Source organism: Sparus aurata, chromosome 5 (genome assembly GCF_900880675.1).
Source record: "Sparus aurata chromosome 5, fSpaAur1.1, whole genome shotgun sequence".
In the NCBI taxonomy this organism is placed as follows: domain Eukaryota; kingdom Metazoa; phylum Chordata; class Actinopteri; order Spariformes; family Sparidae; genus Sparus; species Sparus aurata.
Window position 1 is genome coordinate 20,157,137 of NC_044191.1, and position 20,284 is coordinate 20,177,420.

General features: G+C 41.9%; 2 protein-coding genes across 2 annotated transcripts; both read right to left on the bottom strand.

The window, feature by feature from the left end:
- Positions 1–1,556: 1,556 nt before the first annotated feature.
- dmrt2a (doublesex and mab-3 related transcription factor 2a) lies at positions 1,557–7,160 on the bottom strand. Its single transcript, XM_030415971.1, has 4 exons — positions 6,986–7,160; positions 5,860–6,279; positions 3,879–3,981; positions 1,557–3,426 (listed from the first exon to the last, which is right to left on the bottom strand). The coding sequence occupies exons 2-4, from the start codon at positions 6,229–6,231 to the stop codon at positions 2,324–2,326; spliced, it is 1,578 nt and encodes a 525-aa protein (XP_030271831.1). The 5' UTR covers positions 6,232–6,279; positions 6,986–7,160; the 3' UTR covers positions 1,557–2,323.
- Positions 7,161–14,795: 7,635 nt separating this feature from the next.
- dmrt3a (doublesex and mab-3 related transcription factor 3a) lies at positions 14,796–19,550 on the bottom strand. The gene is made up of 2 exons (XM_030418457.1): positions 18,918–19,550; positions 14,796–16,955 (listed from the first exon to the last, which is right to left on the bottom strand). The coding sequence occupies exons 1-2, from the start codon at positions 19,315–19,317 to the stop codon at positions 15,955–15,957; spliced, it is 1,401 nt and encodes a 466-aa protein (XP_030274317.1). The 5' UTR covers positions 19,318–19,550; the 3' UTR covers positions 14,796–15,954.
- Between the last annotated feature and the right edge of the window lie 734 nt (positions 19,551–20,284).

A 20,284-nucleotide genomic window follows, 5' to 3' on the forward strand; every position in this document is an offset into this window, starting at 1 on the left:
TGTCGGTCATCTCACCTAATTCTCCCTGCAAGGAAGTTTATAAGATTATTTACCAAAATTGAACTTTTAGTTTAAAAATACACATTCCTAAACACTCCTATTGTAAATTTGAGGGGGCAAAAGTAAAAGCAACATAAATTATTAAACTAAGATGGAAAAACACAAAAAACAAATTGGGAGAATTTAGACAAAAAGTTAAGACTCTTTAGCAGAAACATGTATTTTTCCTCTCTATCGTGTCCCGTTGTTCAAAGCAACTTGCACTTGTTCTTTCCTTCTGTATTTCTCTCTCCCTCTCGTTCTCTCACACACACACACACACACACATTGTAAAAAAAAAAAAATGTGATACCACGTGCTACTTAAAATGATGTCAGCTCTCACTGGTGACACAAAATGTCATCATCAGGCCAAATCCAATTACAGCAGCAACAACAGGACACACATCCATAGTCTCCTCTTGACATGAGATTTCTCAGTTGGCTTAAGAGCAGAAAAAGGGAGGGGGGGAGTCAAGTGACGTGAAAATAGAGCTTTTGTCAAAGAGTCGAGTGGTTTTGGCTGCAGATTCACGCCGATGAAATGTGAACGTTTGTGCCAGAGAGAAGAGATTAAAGGCAGGGTTGGGTTTTTTTTTAACCTCTCGTCTTGTTCATTATTCCACGGATCAGTGTTCTGTAGCTCATGTGAAACCCATGTTTGGAGCTGTCTTTCAGCGTGGACACACACACACACACACACACACACAGAGAGTGTAACTGGAAAGGAATGAGTGGAGAAATGCATCTTGAACGGATGAGATGATGCTGCTCAAAGATTTATAGGGCCGATATCACGTTTCAGCCCCAAGAGAAACACAGTTAGTTTTCATCCCCTCCGTCACATCCGCACTTCAATTATGTGCTGTATTTGCATACTGTGCGTTTATGCAAATACACAACATCATAAAAACAATATTCCTTTAATGACTCTCAGGAGGGCTGGGTTTTATACAACGGCTGTGAAATGTATATAGAACATATTTATGTTTAGAGTCTGGCCGATATTAAGGTATTGTGACTTAACCTAATGTCACAATGATCGGTGCAGAATCCAAAATAAGACCCTGTATTCTGTACAGTTTGTTTCAGTGATAGATCTGATGCACTGATTTTATGGTTTTTAACCTTTTGCCAAAAGTTGCTCTATGCATAAGATATGTGCGGTTTTAACATGTAGTTACAATAAACTGAACCCCAGAATAGAAACAGAAAATCAAAACCTATGACAGTAAATATGAAAAGTCAGCAACAAGCATTTAATTTGTAAATCTTTTTTTTATTCATTTAATAAAGTATGATAAGTAATTGTTTAATTGTTCTTTGTTAATCTGTTTGCTGTTGTGGTATTTTTTTTTCCAACACACTGCAATGTGAACTGAATATCTGCTCTTATTTTGTGAATCTAACTATTCTCAAAATGTGTCTAAATTCAAGATTTCGAATTAAGATCCTGTCTACACATGAATGCTCAATGTAACCCACTAAAAAATCCCAAAACAACGAATTAAGTAACCATTTACCATTTCAAAAGATCCTTTTATTTTTAAACAACTCACAAAGAAATCAGTATAAGACAAAGCTTTTTATCTGCTGATATTTGTACGTGTCAGACAGATCAAATCTGACATTGGTTGTCCAATTCCCCAATACAAGTCTGATATCCTGTTTGGTGGGAACTGTTAGCTCAGTATGAAAGTGAAGGCAATAGCGATGTACTGGATGCAGATTAGGGCTGCACAAGTAATCGAAATACTATTATTATCAAAGTCGCAACTTTCAAATTGCAAGAAGCCGCAGTTTCTTTTAAAGGTCAAATGTGTTCCTGTTCGCCGTACATACAGACCACGACAAACGTCACATCATGAGTTTTTTCAGCAAAAAATAATTATGCAACAATGATAATTCCCATTTCTTACGAATCACATCGCCATCGTAATATCATAGATTATGATAACAGATACTAGAAACCTGCCCTCAGTTAAACGTGTCACAACGTGAGCACGAAATGAAATACAAGACATTTAATGGAAAGAGTTTAGTCTTATAAAGTTTATTGACATGAGGAAAACAATGGGATAATGTTTAAATACTCTACACAATAAAATTATTAAACATGCACGTGTAAAATATAATATACTGTACATAAATATTACATTGTGGGAGGGAATAATAATTTCTAGCTGGTCTGATTTCTGATGCAGTGCCCGAAACCACAACTGGAGATGCCGTCGTACTGAGACAAACCTGAAGCTCATAGTGCAAGAAAAAAGACACGATGGAAATTAATGGAATGCTCGACTCATAGCGGGCGCGGGTCTCTTCAGTATGGCCTCCACTGAGAAGGACAGAGACTCGCTGGACGCCATCTTGGTCCCCACAGGCTTGGACAGAAAGTCTTTGCCGTACCTGTCTGCGATTTTAACGGCCTGAATGTCCTTGGCGGAGCCCTCCCTGAACTTGCGGGCGGCCTCCTCTAAGAGCTCTTTGCAGTATGGAGCCCTGAGCTCCGGCACGGCCCCGCCGCTGTTTTTTTCACTCAGCGAGTGCTGGATGAGAGAGTGAAAGGAGTTGAGTTTCATGGAAAGCTTAGCGCTGTCCTTGCTCAGCTTGTTCAGGACTTGGCTGGAGTTTTGGGAATGAGAGTTACTGGGGAAGGACTGTCCGAAGCTCCTCTTAGGTGGAGAGAAGGCCGAGCACTCCCTCTGCCCCCCCTGGGTCACACCGGGAGGTTTGGGAACAGCCTTTTGAAGGTCTGACGAGTCCTGCAGCGCAGCGGCTCTGGAACCTTCCAGTTTAGTAGCGAAAGCAGCCGCGGCCTCCTGCTCCGGCGGCTGGCTCTCTGCAGGCATCACCTTTGGCTCCCACACAGCGCCGGGCTTCATGTTCTGCACCGCCGTGGCATTGAACAGGCACTGCTGGTAGAGCAGGGCGTCGCTGAGGTTGGCTGCGCCGCGGGGCCACATCATGAAGCCGCCTCGTGACGGCTGCAGCGGGTAGTGGCAGTAGGTGGTGGCCACGCTGACGTTGGAGGAGATGAGCTCGACGTTGGCTGAGCCAGCAGGGTACTGCATGGACAGATCCAGGCAGTTGGGACCAAGGAAGTTGCACAGCTCCTTGGGCTGCGGCTCAACCTGAGCCCCCGGCGAGTAGGCCGTCTTGCAGTTGTACTCTGCGGCGTGGTGGACCATGTTGTTGGGGAAGAGGAGCGAAGCCGTGGCCGCCTGGCTGTTCTCCAGCAGCTCTCGCTCTTTGTACTCCCGCTCCAGCATGATGGTTTCCAGCTCCTTGTCGGCGAAGGCCCTTCTCTTCCTCATGCGATCGCTCAGCGGTGGGGGCAGAGACGAGTTGGCCGCCAGGAAAGGATCAGACTGCACCGGACGGTATCCTGTCATCAGAGGAAAGAATTCAAATGTGTTTATGACAGCCAATATGTTTTGGATTACAGCTGGATTACAGCACGCATGCAGAAATTGTTCACAACTCTGGTAAACATGCAAAACTGCAACAACAAAGGAGACGTTTCACTCTGAATATAAATCATGCTCGGCAAATAAATCATCTTTGTATGTTGTGACAGTGCTGTTAATTAGTGAACGTACTAAACATGCTAAAAAAAGTTCATCAAGTCACCGCTCACAGATGTTAACAAGTCCTTATCACCGTTTCGGTGCTGTTAATGGAAAAAGACAAAAATCCAAGACAAGCTACAGGAGAAACAGAGAGTTTGTCAGAGTTAAACAGGGACAGAGGACAGGCCAGGAGGAACAAAAGAAGATCAGACGTCTAACGCAAAGAGAGAAAACAGGGTTCTGTCTGTGAGATCTGCTGCCCCGTTACCTTCTAGGATGCTTTTGGCGAGCATGGTGGACGGTCGAATATGTCGCTGATATATCGCCCTCCTCTCTGCTGGAATCTGTTTGCCAGAGATCCCTTTTTTATCCTGATGAATTGAGAAAACAAAAAAAAGAAATGAGTAAAGAGTCGCTTCACTTACTTCCAGGATGTTTTTCTAATGCCAGGCCTGTCATAGTTTACTCAGTGGCTAAACAATTTATGGCTTCCATCTATTTAAAGACCCTTTTAATAACTGTAAGAAAATACCCGTATTTTAAGTAGATCACTATCAAGACTGTGGATTATGCCATCAAAACACTTCAACTCTGACAAATCTGGCACTTTTAGCAATAAAAAGTGTGTCCGATTTTTAAGTACATCAGTTTTTGTCATGTTAAAGATTCAGAAAATTGAAAAATTATCCAAAAAAAATCCAGCAGAACTGACTCTAATTAGATTACTTCAGACAATGTTTTCACAAGACTGTGTGTAAAAGTACAGTTAAGCTTCACAAGCCAGGAGCATGCACACACACACACACACACACACACACACACACACACACACAGTAATCAGAAAAACATCCATCTGGTACCATCTTTAAAATACCACAGTTGACGCGGGTCATTATTTCACTGCAGACATTCTCAAATATTTGTCATCACCGCAGTCAATTCACTAAATCACACACGCATTTAGGGTCGCAGTCCTCAAATAGATTTTAATTTGAGGAGCTCATATATGAGGGATGGAAATGTTCGACTGTCTACGTTGGGGAGAGAAAGTGAAACGGTCAGACAAACTATGAAAAAACTATGACAGGACTACGATGTGTGAATACACTTGTATTTGTGCTAAATCATGAGTGTTTAGTGGCTGGAACAACAGGAGTCGCCCCTTAGCGCTCCTGAGACGCCCCTTTGAGAACCACTGATCCATGACGTCCACGTTCATCCAGTGGAACGAAGACTTAAAAACAAAGTGCATTAAATGTCAAACCCTGAATCTTGATCTGAGCCTCTACGTGTCCAAACTTAAAATCGAAACTAAGCCTGAACCTGCTTCCAAAAACCCTGCTCAGCCTGGTTGGGAAAACAAAACGGTATTTTTTTTTTAAAGTAGCTGTTGCTTTACATTTCAAAATCAACACGGCGACTGCGGCATGTTGTCACATTCAACACAAAAATGAAATGTTACCACCTAGCGAACCTGAAAACATAAAGCACCTTTTGTTTACAACTGAAGCCACGCAGCATGTCTTATAGAGATACTCCCAGGTATGTTTAATGTTTGATTATTCATATGAGGAGCACATGAAGGCAGCACAATATCTGCTCTTTGACTGATATTTTTAGAATTATATTTCTGCTCACTGGTCAGCAAAACCTGTTTTCCTCTTTGGGGCCTGTCATGGTCTTAAATGCTGGCCTTGATGTTGCAGTGCAGCTCAAATAAATTAAAAAAAGAGCATTTAAAAAGTGGTTTGACTGGAATATGAAGACACTGAGTGAAAAGGTCAGGCGTGAAGGTTACTTTGAATTAAGTCACATTTTCAACCTGAACCCAAAGGCCTGAGGCATCTGACAGGCAAGGATATCAGAGGAAGTACCAGACACTGTCCGCACAAACACAAACACATGCAGTCCATGATGTAATTCACAATGTTATCTATTCTAATGCCATCTGATGAAGATTTCTGTTTCTAATGAGGCTTTAAAGACTTCTTTACAAGCGTTAGATCTCAGGAGGAGTTGGACATTTGAGCCACTGGATTCATCAAGTAAATGAAAAAACATCTCCTGATATAAGATAACATATACTACGATTTGATTTGTGTTATTGTTGATCTGATATCAGTTCTCACATGAGTTGATGAAGAGAAATAAACTTCAAGTCGTTGCTGAATACAAGCACTTGAAAGCACCAAAACTACTGACCCGCTCTCTTTCTCACACACACACACACACACTCACTCCCGGCTCACCTCCGTGGCTTGCTGCCTCCTCAGGGCCACCTGCGCTGCCATCACCCGCTGCCTCTCCACCACCAGCAGGCAGTTGGCGCACTGGCAGTCCCTCCAGCGGCAGAAGCGCTTGTGTCCCTTCAGGCAGGACACCACGCCGTGGTTGCGGCAGCGGGCGCACTTCGGTGTCCGGCTCAGCTTCCTCTGCTCCCCCGCGCACAGACTGCCTGGGCCCGGCTTGTCGTCGGCCTTGCCACCGTCTCCGTCGTCCTCGGAGGCGGCGTGGCCGGGCGGCTCCGAGTCGGGGCGGCTGGAGGAGTCCGGCAGGTCGTCGCTCTCCGTCTCCAGGCCCTCCACGTCGATTTCAAACTCGCAACCGGCGCTGTCCGACATGTCTGACCCCGAGTCCTCCACCCGGCTGTGTTTGCACCCAGTTTATGTCTGGAGACAAATATGATTTTAGGTAATCGTTCAACATCTAACCTTTACTTAGGCAGATAAAGAAAGGGCAGACAGATAAAAAAGGGTGGCTCACTTTCACTAAACAAATCAGTCCGCATCAGGCTTTATTCTTACATCAGTCCCCAGAAACGAAGCTTCACTTAGACTGAATTCATTCTTTTCTTTACTTTTCTTTTCTTTTATTGCCTACGAGACAAACTAAAAATGTTGACACCGAGAAAACAATACATAAAAAAAGACTTGATGAAGGCCAACTAGTTATTTATTTAATTGCAAAAATATAGGCCTATAAGTAATAAAATAGAGAATACACAACTCCAGGCTTGAAAGTGCGCATGAGATAATTATCTAGATGTTCATGGACCCATATCAATATGATTCCTGCAACGTATTAAGGATTATATTGAAGATACTGAGGTTAAAAATGTGAGAAAGAAAATTGGTACGTTTTTTTTTTGTTTTGTTTTTTAATCTATCATTAAAAACACATAAAAAATAATCAGCTCATGGGACGATTATTATGATAATGATTTAATAGTCTAAGCTCTTCTCTGTGCCCTGTAACTTTCGCCTAAAATTATTCGGTTACTTCATGCAGAAAAACATCAATTAAATATCATCCCCGTGAACACTTCGCCACCCGCCCTTTAAACGAACAGAAACTAGAGAACAGGGTCCAGTTTACCTCCTGAAATAGATTCAGCGGGTCTGTCCGAGGGGTTTGTGTTCCAGCAGCGGAGCCCAGCACGTCGTCAGGACCGTGATGAAGTGCCACACAGACAGACAGACACGCGCTCCAGACTCCAGGATGGCCTTCTCCTAATTAGCTGTTAATTGAGTGGATGGATGAGTGTCGCACCCTGAACAGATCCAAGTTTTCTCTGAGGTGAAGTCGACACAGCGCCGCTTCTATGAACCGCTCCGGTCTGCGCTCTCTGCGCGCTGATTGGCCGCGTCCAAGAGCGAACCGACCAATGGGATCAGGAGCAGTTATTCAGGCGGGGGGGGGATTTTTTTTTTTTTTTTTTTTTTTTTATCATTATCTTAAATCTAAGATGGCTTGATTAACCTGAGGTTCACTGGTTTCTTTGTCTTTTCATTGCAAGAGAATAACACAATCGGTGTCTTCATATTTTAAGTTGACCAACGAAGAGTAAACTTTTTCCCAGGTTATTACTTTTTTTTTTTCCTAAATAGGATATTTATCTGTATTCTGACTGCTACTGAACAACTAGACAGTCTACAAACTATAGCCTATAAATTAGCTCATTGATCAACAACGAGGAACGTCCGTAATGCAAAGACCCCTTAATTAAAGGTGATAAACTAAACCTGCCGGGAAATCAATAGGTTTCCAGCCTTTAGTGTCAGAGTTTAAGGTGCACTATGTAGTTTTGGAGGACAGAAAGGTAGTATTTACCTACAACAACAATAACAATTAAGAAAAAAAAAGGTAATAACACAAAGACAGAAATATTTATTTAATGAATATATTTCCACAACTGAATTAACAAACCGTCCTCGTGAGGAAAACAGTGTTTAAAACGAAAAACAGGTGGCCGCTTAAAAGTGTCCTGCAAGTTTAAACAAAGTAAAACAATAGGACATTGCTGTCCTCTGAGGACAAGTTGTTGTTTGTTTATTGTTAATTAAGCCATCAAAATCACCCAAGATTATGTTCTATTCTGATTAAAAGTCTTCCTGTAAAATAAATGTTAAGATAAAATGGCTGATAATACAATCTACTGTGTATTCTCACATGCAAAAAGCGAACATAGCCTATTTATGGTACATGCTAAATGCATATAAAACCACCGAAATGCAGGTAATTCAGGCCACAACTAATCTGTAAATTGAGGAAACGCATACACATAGCGCTCTTTTTATCACAGCATATTTTATTTATTTTTATTTTTTTATACGTGAGTCAGCCTGCAATTAGTAAAATATGTGTTAATAGTGCTGGATCTCTGTCAGGAGGTGTATTAACCCAGATCACAGTTTAAAGTGACCTGCAGCAGAGCAGGTAAACAGGTGATGAATGTGTCCTGCAGGTTGTTACAGTCCGTCCTCCCCACTGAGGATGATTACAATGTTTTCACAACAATCACACCTGGGAAAAAAAAAAAAAACATGATTATGTCAGCAGCATGCAGAGTCCCACACACAACAACACCGGAGTAAAACTTTAAATAAAGCCTCTATAGGCCTTTAACCTTTTACTGAATCTCCTTTTAACACTAAACCCAAATCTTTCCTTTTTAACCTTATTTAGAATCATAATAATATTGTTTTAGTAACAAAAGACTATTAATTATATTTTACCCTTTAAAGCCAACACATGATGTGAGTGTAAAGACATTTTGTTCTCTCTCAGAATAAAAGCACAAGAACAAAAAAATACCTTTCTTTATCATTTTATAGGCTAATTAACTTTAATATCCTATATGTAAAAATAAATAAATATGTGTCAGGTTAAATCCAGCATGATTGCGTTTTTAATACAAGGGAATGTACACGTTTCTGTTCCGGGTTATTGTGCACTAAGTTTTCTCCACAGGGTGTGACCGATGGGCTCCTGAATTTAAAAAGAAGAATGTCGACATCTTTCTGTGTTTGGGTCTTTGTTTGCAGCGTGCTGACTGAAAGCTTAACTCAAAAAAAGGGGGAGAAAAAAAGAAGAGAGGGAGAGAAAAGAAAAATAGACATGGTATCATTTACTCAGCGCCAACGGACTTCCATGGGAACTGACAACAGGACAATGCAGACATCCACACACTGTAGCATGAAACAGCCTGTTGACTTTAACCTTTTGTCCGTTTATCTGCTACTGAGGTGAAATTAATTAACAAAGCGAAGCTGAAGGAGGGTATTTTGTTGTGTCCCCCTCAAAATAAGGGCAGTGTGGAAAAGAGTCCCTGAGCATTAAATTAAAATCTAAAAGCTGTAGGATATTTCATGCTGGCGGTCTCGACTGAATAATGTCCCGCTTTTATTTTCTTAATCTCATCCTGCTTTATTTCTCTTATTTTTTGGCTTTCAGAGACAACTAAAACAAGTCACCCTCACTTTCTTACATTAATCCAATTAAAGCTCCTACTCTATGAGGTATCCTGATTCCTTGTTGATATTACTGTACACGTGTGATTCTCTCATAGCTTATAGCCAGTAATGTCAGGCCTATTTTAAATCAGGTTTTTTTATTTTGAAATAGATAAATATAGGTTGATAATAATAACAATAGTAATAACAATGATGATGATGCTAATAATAATAATAATAATAATAGGGTCATAAGTAAATAATGTTCTTGGATGCCAGTGTTTTCTTTCTTTTATGTGTGACTTTATTATTTGTATTCGATTGCGACATTAATCTCAAATCAGCCCACCTCTCCCTCCTCGTCTCCGTCCGTCCTTTGTCCCTCTGCAGTGCCTCTTAACGCTTCCTCCATGTGTTGGAGGTGAAGACGTCAGGCGTGCAGGTGCAGCTTTATTTGCCACTTCATCTTAATTTATTAGGGAGGTTACAGCCGGCCACCCCGGGCTGCCGCTTCCACACCAGGAATGCTTTGATGTGGAGAGCAGGCTGGACGCTGGGACAGGAGGATCCGTGCGGGGCTGGACACTCCAGGTGAAAAGTGTTGTCTGTGTCCGCTGCCTCATCATGGCTCAGTGGTGGTGGGGGGGACCTTGGGTGGGTTTTCCAGGGGTCTTTTAGGATCTTCCAGGAGTATGTCAGAGGAGCTTTGGGAATCTAGAAGAGGCTCAGTGGGACCTAAAGGTGGTTGTGAGTATTTAAGGGGGTTCCAGGGGTCCTGGAGAAGGCTTTAACGTTTCCTTAAAGGGAACCGTGTATTCCCACGAATGTCTGGAGACCCTTGAAGAATGCATGAGGGCTGATTGTTGATCCCCAAATGAATTCCAGACATTAGTGAACACGTTTATGTGGTTTACCAGGGGCCTGGAAAGCCTTAAGGTGTTCCAAGGGGTTCCAGGCATTATTGAAGAAAGAGTTTCAGTGATCTTTGCTGGGTGCTTGGCATCTTTGAGAAGTATTTAATCCCAAGGATCCTTGACGAGTTTCATTCCAGGTAGTATTGAACAAGTTTCAGGGGTTTTGCAGGGGTCTGGAGATAGTTGGGGTCTTTCCAAGGATCCTTGAAGAGGTTCCAGGCATTATAGAAGAAGCTTCACCAGGATCTTTACATCTTTTAAAAATTTTCAGGGTCCTTGAATAAGCTTGAGACTCCTTGAAGGGTATCTAGCAGTCAATACTGAAGGAGTTTCAGGAGTCTTTGAGGAATCTCAAGAATCCTCAACCGGTTTCCATGGATCCTTGAATGCATTCCAGGCATTACTGAACACGTTTCAGGGGATTTTGCAGGGTTCTAATGATCCTTGAGGAGCTTCCTAGATCCTTGAACAGGTTCCATGCATTATTTACCGAGTTGTAGTGGTATTTGCCTTGGCCTTGGCATCTTTTAGAAGTTTTCTTTAAAGGACTCTGTAGTTCCTTATAAGAATTCAAGGCAATACTGACAGAGTTTAAGGGGCCTCTGAGGGAACCAAGAAAACCTCGATGGGTTCACATGGACCCTTGACTGGATTCCAGTCAGCAAGTTTCAGGTTGGTTTTGTAGCGGGTCTGGACAGCATTGAGGATATTCCAGGAATCCTTGAAGTCTGAAAGTCTTTTTGTAGTTTTTGGGTACCGTTTGTAGACTTTCAAGAACCCTTTGAATTCCAGGCATTTTAAAGGAGGCTTGTTGAGGAATCCTTGATGAGTTTTCAGGGAATTTTTAAAAGGTTCCCTGCATTACTGAAAGAAGTTCGGGGGAACCTGGAGAGGGTTTGTTGATCTTTGAATGGATTCAGCTGTTAGTAAAGGAGATTCAAGAGTCATTGCAGCAATCCTTGAATGGATTTTTTTGTGTATTTTCAGGGTCTTATTTGTGGGAATCATTTAAGTGGTTCCCTCAACAGGTTTTTTGTACTTTTTGAATTATCTTTGAGTAGTTTGTTCTGCAGGCACAGCATCACCCTTCCATCTGTGTTTCTAAAACAATGGTATATCTGTTTAAAATGTTCTATTACTAGCTCTTTGTCTTAGTGTTTATTTAGGGTGTTGCCTGTGGAAATTATTCCTTTAACTGATGATACAGTTTTACTGGTTGAATCCGTGAGAAGGCACAGACCCATAATGACACTTTCTCACACGCTGTCCAGTTTACTTTTGGGGTTGATTGAAACAACAGCATCTTGTTGGAAGTGTCCCACTGTGCAGGCCGTAAAGTGTAACAGGAGCTGTGTATAGACAGAAGAGCAGAGTGGGATCACTGGGGATCCTGTTATGTTAATTAGCCTCTGATGGACTGGTAACACATGCAGCTGAAGACAAAACCAGGCGGGATGGCATTTGTCTCTGTCTGAAGGGGTCTGACACCTCGACCTCTCAGGGCTAATGTGCAACAAACAGGAGGACGTGTCCCCCACGAGCTGTGGACAGCAGTGGATGAAGTATTAAGTGAAAGTACCAATACCACGTAGTACTAATAAAGATCCTGCATGGAAAATGTACCTAAAAGTTTATTTATTTATTTGTTTGTTTATTAAAAAGGCACAATGCACATCAATTGACATTTTCAGTTTACACTCAAAATGTAAATATGCCAGAGTTAGCAAAAAAGCTAATTTTCATCTGTAGTCCCTTAGCAGGTCAACACATCATCACATTACATTAATGGGAAAGAAAAGGGAAAAAAAAAGTAAGAACTCAATGCAGAAAAATGTCCCCTGTGACTGTTATGTCCTAAAAGCTTTTACAGTTGTAATTGCTTGTTTGTCTCATTTAAACAATTTAGTAAAGGACTGCAAATGATTGTGTTCATCACGGATTAATGTGTTTATGAGATTATAAAAACATGAATCCACATTCAGCCATTCAAATAATCAATCAGAAGGATTGTTTGGTTTGTTAAATGTGTCAGAAAATGTTTTACAGTGGGTGTTTTGTTCAACCAACAGTCTGTCGTTAAAATTGTTAAAAATCATTAAAAATAAGGTTACATTATTTCATGTATTTTATTATTTGATTTAATTTAATTTAAAAATCAGCTACTTGTCACATTTGTGAAGCTGGAATCATTTATTTTTTAAATGGTTTATAAATTTTTTATCAAGTAATTAATCAGCTAAAAGTTTCAGTTTTACTTGTTTATATTTTTGGGGTACGACTGTAGTTGATTCTAAACAAAACACTGTTAACCTGTAAATTAAGTCGTAGCCCATCGAAGACAAAAACATGGTTTACATGGTTTCACTGGACAGGAAGTGTGTGAAACATCACGTCATCTGAAAAGTAATTAGTAACTAAAGCTGCCAGGCAAATATAACGGGGTAAAAAGTGCAATATTACTCTCTCAGATGTAGTGAAGAAAAGGTGTAAAGTATAACATGAACAAAAAAAATGTGTACTGCGTCTGAGTGAAGTTTCTTTCCACCACTGGTTGTGGACAGTTTACATTTATTCTGGACTCCAACTCTCAAGCTGCTCTACAGTTTAGTCAGTCTTGTATTCATAAACTGTGATTTATGGCAAATAACATCATGTCAATGTGAGGACATTCTGACAGGTCAAGGGGGAAAAGAAATCTTATATCTGAAGGGGTCTATTACTTCAGGCTTCGTCCTGTAAACACCCAAATATGCTAATTTAATTTACATCATTATGGTGTTATTAGACCTCCAACGAGTTCATCTCACAAAACTAAATGGATAAAATCACGATTATTGTCAAGTCAATATGAATTAGTTAACATCGACAATCTTCCCTGAATGAAGCCTCTGCGTCATTTCATGAAGCTTCACCAGCTGCAAACACACAGATGTTGTAATAAAACAGTGATGAGACATACATAATGCCATGTTACTGTTTGCCTCAGATGAACTATACCATAGGCCCTGGGAATAAGAGTAAAAGTACCCATTTTGTCCACTGGGTGGCAGACTAGTGCAGGTAAGTCTCAGGACAGTGAGGAAAACAGTGTTCACACAGAACAAAGAACACAGAAATTGTATGAAGAAAGTGAATTAGTAACACAGTTTAATGATTTACAACACTTGGATGAAAAAATAATGAAAAAATAAATTTCTCCCCTCACCACTTTAAAAAAATAACAACACTAGTCATGAAAATATCCTTTTCTTGTTTTTCTGTGGTTATTTTTCCACTTTTGATATTTTAATGTGGTTTTGGTTACAGATTTTAAATATCATAGTATGGTTAAATATCTTATTACGGAAGATTCATTCATTATTTCATTTAATTGTTCATCTGTAGCTCATCTTCTGGCCTGTGACGTAACCATGATGTAGCTAGGTGTCACCACTAGATGGCAGCATTTGACAGGTTTAAACTACCACAACTGAAAGGCAAACATTGTACTATTATATATCATATGTAGTGCTTTTGACTGCGCTACATTTATTTGATGACTGAAGTTATTTTGCAGATTCAAGTTAATTATAAAAAAATATCCTATCCAACAAATAATTTATGATGTATTATTTTAGATTAGACTTCACAAGCTACCCAGCAGGTAATTCAAAATAAATAATATGAATGAGTTCAACATTTACTAGCTGTAATATCTTTAAGATGATGATATAAACATTATTGCATCAATAATTGTAACATTATTCTATTAAGATTAATATAAATATTTCAGAAATGGCCCATTTGAAATCATGAGATTTCTTGATTCGGGCTGTAAGTATTTTACAGCTTATACCGTTGTACTTTTAAATGCAGGAAACTAACTAGAAACAAACTATTTATACACTGTGCTATTGATGGTCTTGCTTAAAAGATCTGATTAGTTCTGACACACACACACACACACACAGATATATATATATATATATGTATATATACATATATATATATATATATATATATATATATATATAGAGAGAGAGAGAGAGAGAGAGAGAGAGAGAGAGAGAGAGAGAGAGAGAATGATAGAAGCATGTGTTGTGATGCAATGCCAATAAATCATTATCCAGGATGTGATGTGAGGTTACAAACTCTAGCTTTGTATATTTTCATGATTATGTTCTGATGGTATAAATGTGTGTTCAATCTCAATCTATACATTTTCTTTGCCTGATTATGTTGCACTTATCGAGAGAATAAGGAGAATCAGTGTTTGACTCTAATAACACCTGCACACAACTTCAGACTCCATGTTTCTATCTGGACCCACCTATTGTAACTCGTCCTTTAAAGGGTCACTGTGTAGTTTCTTTTGGAACAGACAATCTGAAATTTGAATATTTACAATATTAATGAGGTAATAATACAAACTCAGAAATATTTATCTTTTCCATAACTGAATAAACAAGCTCCTCTCAGAGGAAAACAAGGTCCCAGAACACTGTTCGAAACTAGAAAGGTGGCAGGGTCCGCCACATACAACATAAAACGAAAATGGGGTAATTGTGTTGTCCTTTAAGTTTTATTCAGTTTATTCAGTCATGAAAACAGAGATGGTTTGCTTGTTTAGGCAAACAAAACTTTGCCAAACTTTTTTTTCCCAAAATGACACAGTGCACCTTTAAGCCAACGATGGAATGTAACTAATTACATTTAATTAAATACTGTAGCTAAACACAAATTTGAGGTAATTTTACTTTACCTAAGTAGATCCAATAATTTTAGAGATCTTACAATTTCGACTCCACTATATTTGTCTGGATTCCCCTCCAGTGGATCCAAATAGTGCCACTACACACACACACACACACACACACACACACACACACAATGGTCTTACAGAAACTGATGTATTGCAACACACATTAATGCAGCAGATGTAGTGGTAAAACACTTAAGTAAATTAAAGTAATCATTTTAATTAATCTGAATTTAATTGTAAATGCTGATGGTGATTACTGAACAAGAACCAAACACCAACCAGAGTCACACTGAAGAAACCGATCTGATCCATTTGGGAAAGTCAGATTTATTTGGCATACTCTTGACATGCATTGATGATCCTTACATCGAAAGTTGTTAGGTTTTTTTTTGTTTTTGTTTTTGTTTTTCACAGTACTAAACATGCTCACAGGAAATAGATGACAGATTTTTCAAAACAATATGTCATTCCAGATACATTCATCCGATTTTGGTCGTGTACACTTGCACACTGAGCGGGGTCACGTCCAAAAGACCTCAATCCACTGGTGGTTCAACATTACAGTGTTTACAGTGTCGTCTTCTGTCTGACTTCAGTCACAGACCTCTGAAGAACTTCAGCCTTATTAAATACCATGTTTGGGTCATCCGCCCTTCATCATGTAGGCTAATGCTCCAGGGTTGGAGGACCACCACGATACTTAATAAAGCTGAAACACAGCTCACTGAGTCAAATGACGCTCAGATGTCTGTGACATCCTGAAAGCGTGATGTTGGAGTATTAACATCACCTTTATCAAAGGGCGATTGCTCGACACAGTTCAATTCAAACCAGACACCGAACCCCCCCATCAAAAAAAAACAAACAAAAAAAAAAACTTTACACACACTGGATGTCCATTCACAATAACACATTTTTGGTGTCCCCTGCTGTATTAGTCCATTATCAGCTTCTAGTCTAGGTGGAGGAGTTCAGGATGCGGGAGTCTGCGGAGTCGGAGCGCTCTTCGTACTCCTCGTCGGGGGAGTACAGGCCGGATTTGGGTCCCAGCGTGCAGCTCTCCTCCTGGATGCTGATGCGCGGCTCCTCGGAGGGTCTGGAGGGGAGGATGGGCGAGCTGCGGAACACCGACCCGCCGGAGCCGGCAGGGGCTGCGGGGGAGAAAGGCGACACGTACTGGGCCGCCGAGCGGAGCTGGTACTGCTGCTGCAGGGCCATGGTATTCCACAGAGTCACGTCGTTGTGCACGAAGGGGCTGGCCTGGCTGCGCGTCAGAGAGTTGCGCAGCATGAGCGGGTAGCGCGTGGGCTGCGGGAAGGACGGGTGCTGCAGGGGGACACCCAGCGGGCCCGAGGCGGAGTCGGACGGGAAGCGGAGGGAGTCGGGGACCCGGAAAGCGGAGCCCACCGACCACTTGGCGGTGGAGGACACCGGGTGGTAGGAGCCCAGCGTGTGCTCGAACAGGTGTCCGTTTGAGGGCAGCACCAGGGTTTCCGGGTGCGGCTCGGCGTGCGAGTGCGCGCTCCCGTCAGGACTCCGGCTGGACAGCAGCACCTCGATGGCCCCCACTAGGTCCCCCCCGCAGCCTCGGAGGATGAGCTCCAGGACGGGCGGCTTGTGAGCGGGGAAGATCTTCTTGAGGACCTCCAGCGGCGGCCGGTTGGCTCTGAGGCTGAAGGGCAGGCTGATGGAGCCGGCGAGGCCCTCGATCAGCACGCTCTGCTCCGCGGGGCTGACGGGATACTTCTGCGGACTCTCGGCTTTGGCCTCCTTCTCGGTGGCCTTCGGGAGGCTGTAGCGGCTCTCCTCGGGCTGTGAGGGGGTTTCCGGAGGCTCCGGGGTGTAGCAGGAGTTGGGTTTGGAGCCTTCGGGTGAACTAACCGGGTCCTGCTCCTTCTCACTGGAGCTCCCCCCGTTTTCACCCCCTGATACCTCATCAGGTCCGTCCTCCGTGGGCTCTGAGTCAGGGAAAGACAAACATTCAGCCTTCAATATAGACATGCACACATCTGTCGGGGCATTAAGTGAATAACAGACACTAATCTGACCACAGAAACATTTCCTCTCTTGCGCTTTGACGCACACTCCTTAACTCCAGGGCACAGCCCGCTCTAAGCTCTCCTCAAGAGGAGGCCCAACATGCAATTTATCGCTTGTCACCTTGTCTCCAGCGCAGAGATTAACGTGGATTTGCTTTATTTTCTCCTCTGCACAGCTGTTAACACAAAGTGCTGACTGCGTGTCAGTGAGGAATCTACCCTCGATGCCTTTTGACCGCGTAGTGTAAACAGATCGCTTGTTGCTCGGTAACATTTCATGTGGAGTTGACCTCCTGCGAGAAATATGGCGATTGCATCCGACTGGGAGGGCCTCTGATCGCAAACCGCTCAGCCCTGATGTGGAGTCAGCTGATCGGCGCCTGCCTCCAAATGTGTTTTATTCTCAGGAACGAACGAGTACAGAGTCAGAGGAGCGCAGCCGAAATGTGCACCGAGAAACAGATGTTATCAGGCCGGGATGTGGGAGGAATGTCGAGGATAAAACACCTAAATACATTGTAATCTGCTCAACAACGAACAGAAGGGACAATACTGAAATTTAAAAGAATTCATGTTGGCCAATAAAAAGTTTTACGGCCTCCAAATGACCACGTGTGTCAGATATTTCACATAATAAACAATGATTTTTGTGGCTGAAATGCACAAGAAAAGAAAAATCTACATTTTCAATAAATATATGAATAAATGTGTTTCCTTCATCACTCAAATAATGGCAGAGGGAAACAGCATTTTAAAAATACACCCAGAGGAAAGAAATGTCAAGCTCAAATATAAATGTGTTGCTTTTGTTTAGTTTTCCAACATATTTCCTTTTTTTTTTTTAATTCAAGAAACAAACCAGATTTTATTTTAGGCACAATTACCTGATATTTTGTTTAATATTATCCTCACATGTCCCGTGGCTTGTTTTATTTTTTATTTTTTATAGATATACCAGCATCAATGTAATTTTAGAAGGCTATAAGACGATGTCCTATATTTGGTTATCTGTTTTGTTGTTGTTGCCTCTAAGCCTCTCTCCTGCAGGGCTCAATACGTCATCGGTCCTATTTGATAATGATTTAAATAGAAATAACAATGCCGAATGAATCCTCTCGCCTTATTTCATTTGCCGTGCGCAACATTTAAAAAAAGTGTTTGAGTCACTCGAGTACAAATTAAAAGTGACCTAAAACGACAGAAATTAAAGGTAGTTTGGAACACCGCGTGCTTCGCCGTGAACACCACCATCTAAAAGCCGTTTGTACAGGTGTCACATAAAGATTAGATGAGATAATTATCTCTTAATCCCCAAAGTCCCTTTTATCGTTTTTGGGGTTTTTTCTTTTTGTTATTTCTAAGGAATGCACTTATAATATTTCAAACTGAGTTTTTGGACATCATTATTTTTTCTTTTTTATTGCACGTTTGTTTGAAATCTTTAAACACTTCACAAAATAAGATATAGATAAGATAAAATAAGTCCTTTAGAATTTAAAAGTAGCAGCCGAGCAGTGCTGCTAGTTTATAACATGGGTTATTATTCTCTCTCTTATTGTTTTTTTCATTCATATTTGTTTGTTTGTTTGTTTGTTTGTTTTGCCCGGTCCTGATTCAAAAACAATTGTACAAAACAAAAGAATAAACATTTACCCCAAAACACATTTCAGGAGCTGGAGGAAGAAACACTTCTATGACCTGAATAATAACACAACATACTGAATATACACAAATACAATATAGAAAAATAAATAAATAAATAAAAACAGCATCTCTCCGTTATGTGGCTGGTTTTGTCATTATTTTCCTTCCCTCAGAAAACAAAAAAGCCATTATTGCTCAGAAATGTGAACACGTGAAGTCGCTCCATCCTCCTCCTACCTGAGCATGTTTGCGCCCCGGCCTGCACCGCCTCCGTGCTGCTCCACCTCAGCTCCAGCTCCTCCGTCCTCGGCGGGGCTCCCTGGTTCCCCTCGCCGGCTCCGGACATGCCGATGCCGGGCAGCACTCTGAGCGACTCGGGGATGAGGCTCTCCAGGCTCTCGTTGGCCTGCTGCCTGCGGAGCGCCACCTGCGCCGCCATGACGCGCTGCCTCTCGATGATGAGGATGCACTTCTCGCAGGTGCAGTCCTTGAAGCGGCAGTAGCGCTTGTGACCTTTGAGCCACGACAGCACGCCGTGGTTCCGGCACCGCGCGCACTTGGGGGTCCTCTGGAGCGGGGCCCGGGGCTGAGACACCGGAGCCCCCATGTACAGGTAGGGGGACCCGTAGCCGTTCATTCTGTCAGACGCGGCGTGTTTCCCAGGACGCGCAAGTGCGTCTGCGGAGAGGCGAAGTGGGGCGGGAGTGGTGCCGTCCGAGAGATGGAGCTGGATGGAGCTGCTCCGCCACCACACGCATGACAGGACGAGGATAAGAGGTGTTGGCTTGTTGTGGAGGATCCACCTTTCCTCCGGCTGACAGCACAGATACGCATCAGGGCTGACACGCACTTATGGAGACGAGTAACCAAACGCTGTCACTCGCGTCAAAGCGCCTGCACGCTGCAAAAAATGTCCATGCGAGACTGAAAAAAAAAACAAAAAAAAACAGTGCCGGTGGGGATCAGATAACCACACGTGTTTCCCTGTCAGGTTCACACGTTCGTAGAGTTTCGAGAAGATTAGAAACACTGTGGTCTGCAGTGGAAACAAGCAGGCTCTCCGTGTATTTACAGAGGTTTGGAGATTTGATCCTGCAGATACGAAATGCTGAGATTTCTTGCAAACGAGCCTCACAGCTCGGTCACTGTGAGGCTGCACCATTATCTTCCAGAGATGGTCCCAGAAAAAAAGGCCACAGAGTGCAACACAGGCCTGCAGCACGACACTTTATCAGACTGTGAGAAGGAAACAAACAACCCTGTAAACAGTCATCAGAGCAGACAAGACATCAGATTTGAACATGAACTATAAACAGAGATGCATCAGCTGTCAAAACGTGCCTTTACCGAAACATTACAGATCTCTGCATCAAACTGCACGTTTTTCCTTTAAATATTAGGCAAATAAATAACCCAATTTTAACAATAAACATGCACCACAACCTAACACTTAGATTTAAAAAAAAAAAAAAAAAAAAAAAAAAGCATAATAGATACAAAAAGCCCAAAACTCAAATGGCAACTGAGTATCAAAAATGGGATATTCTCATGACACAGATGATCATCTAAACATCTGAAAGCACAATCTTCATTGTAACAAGTCA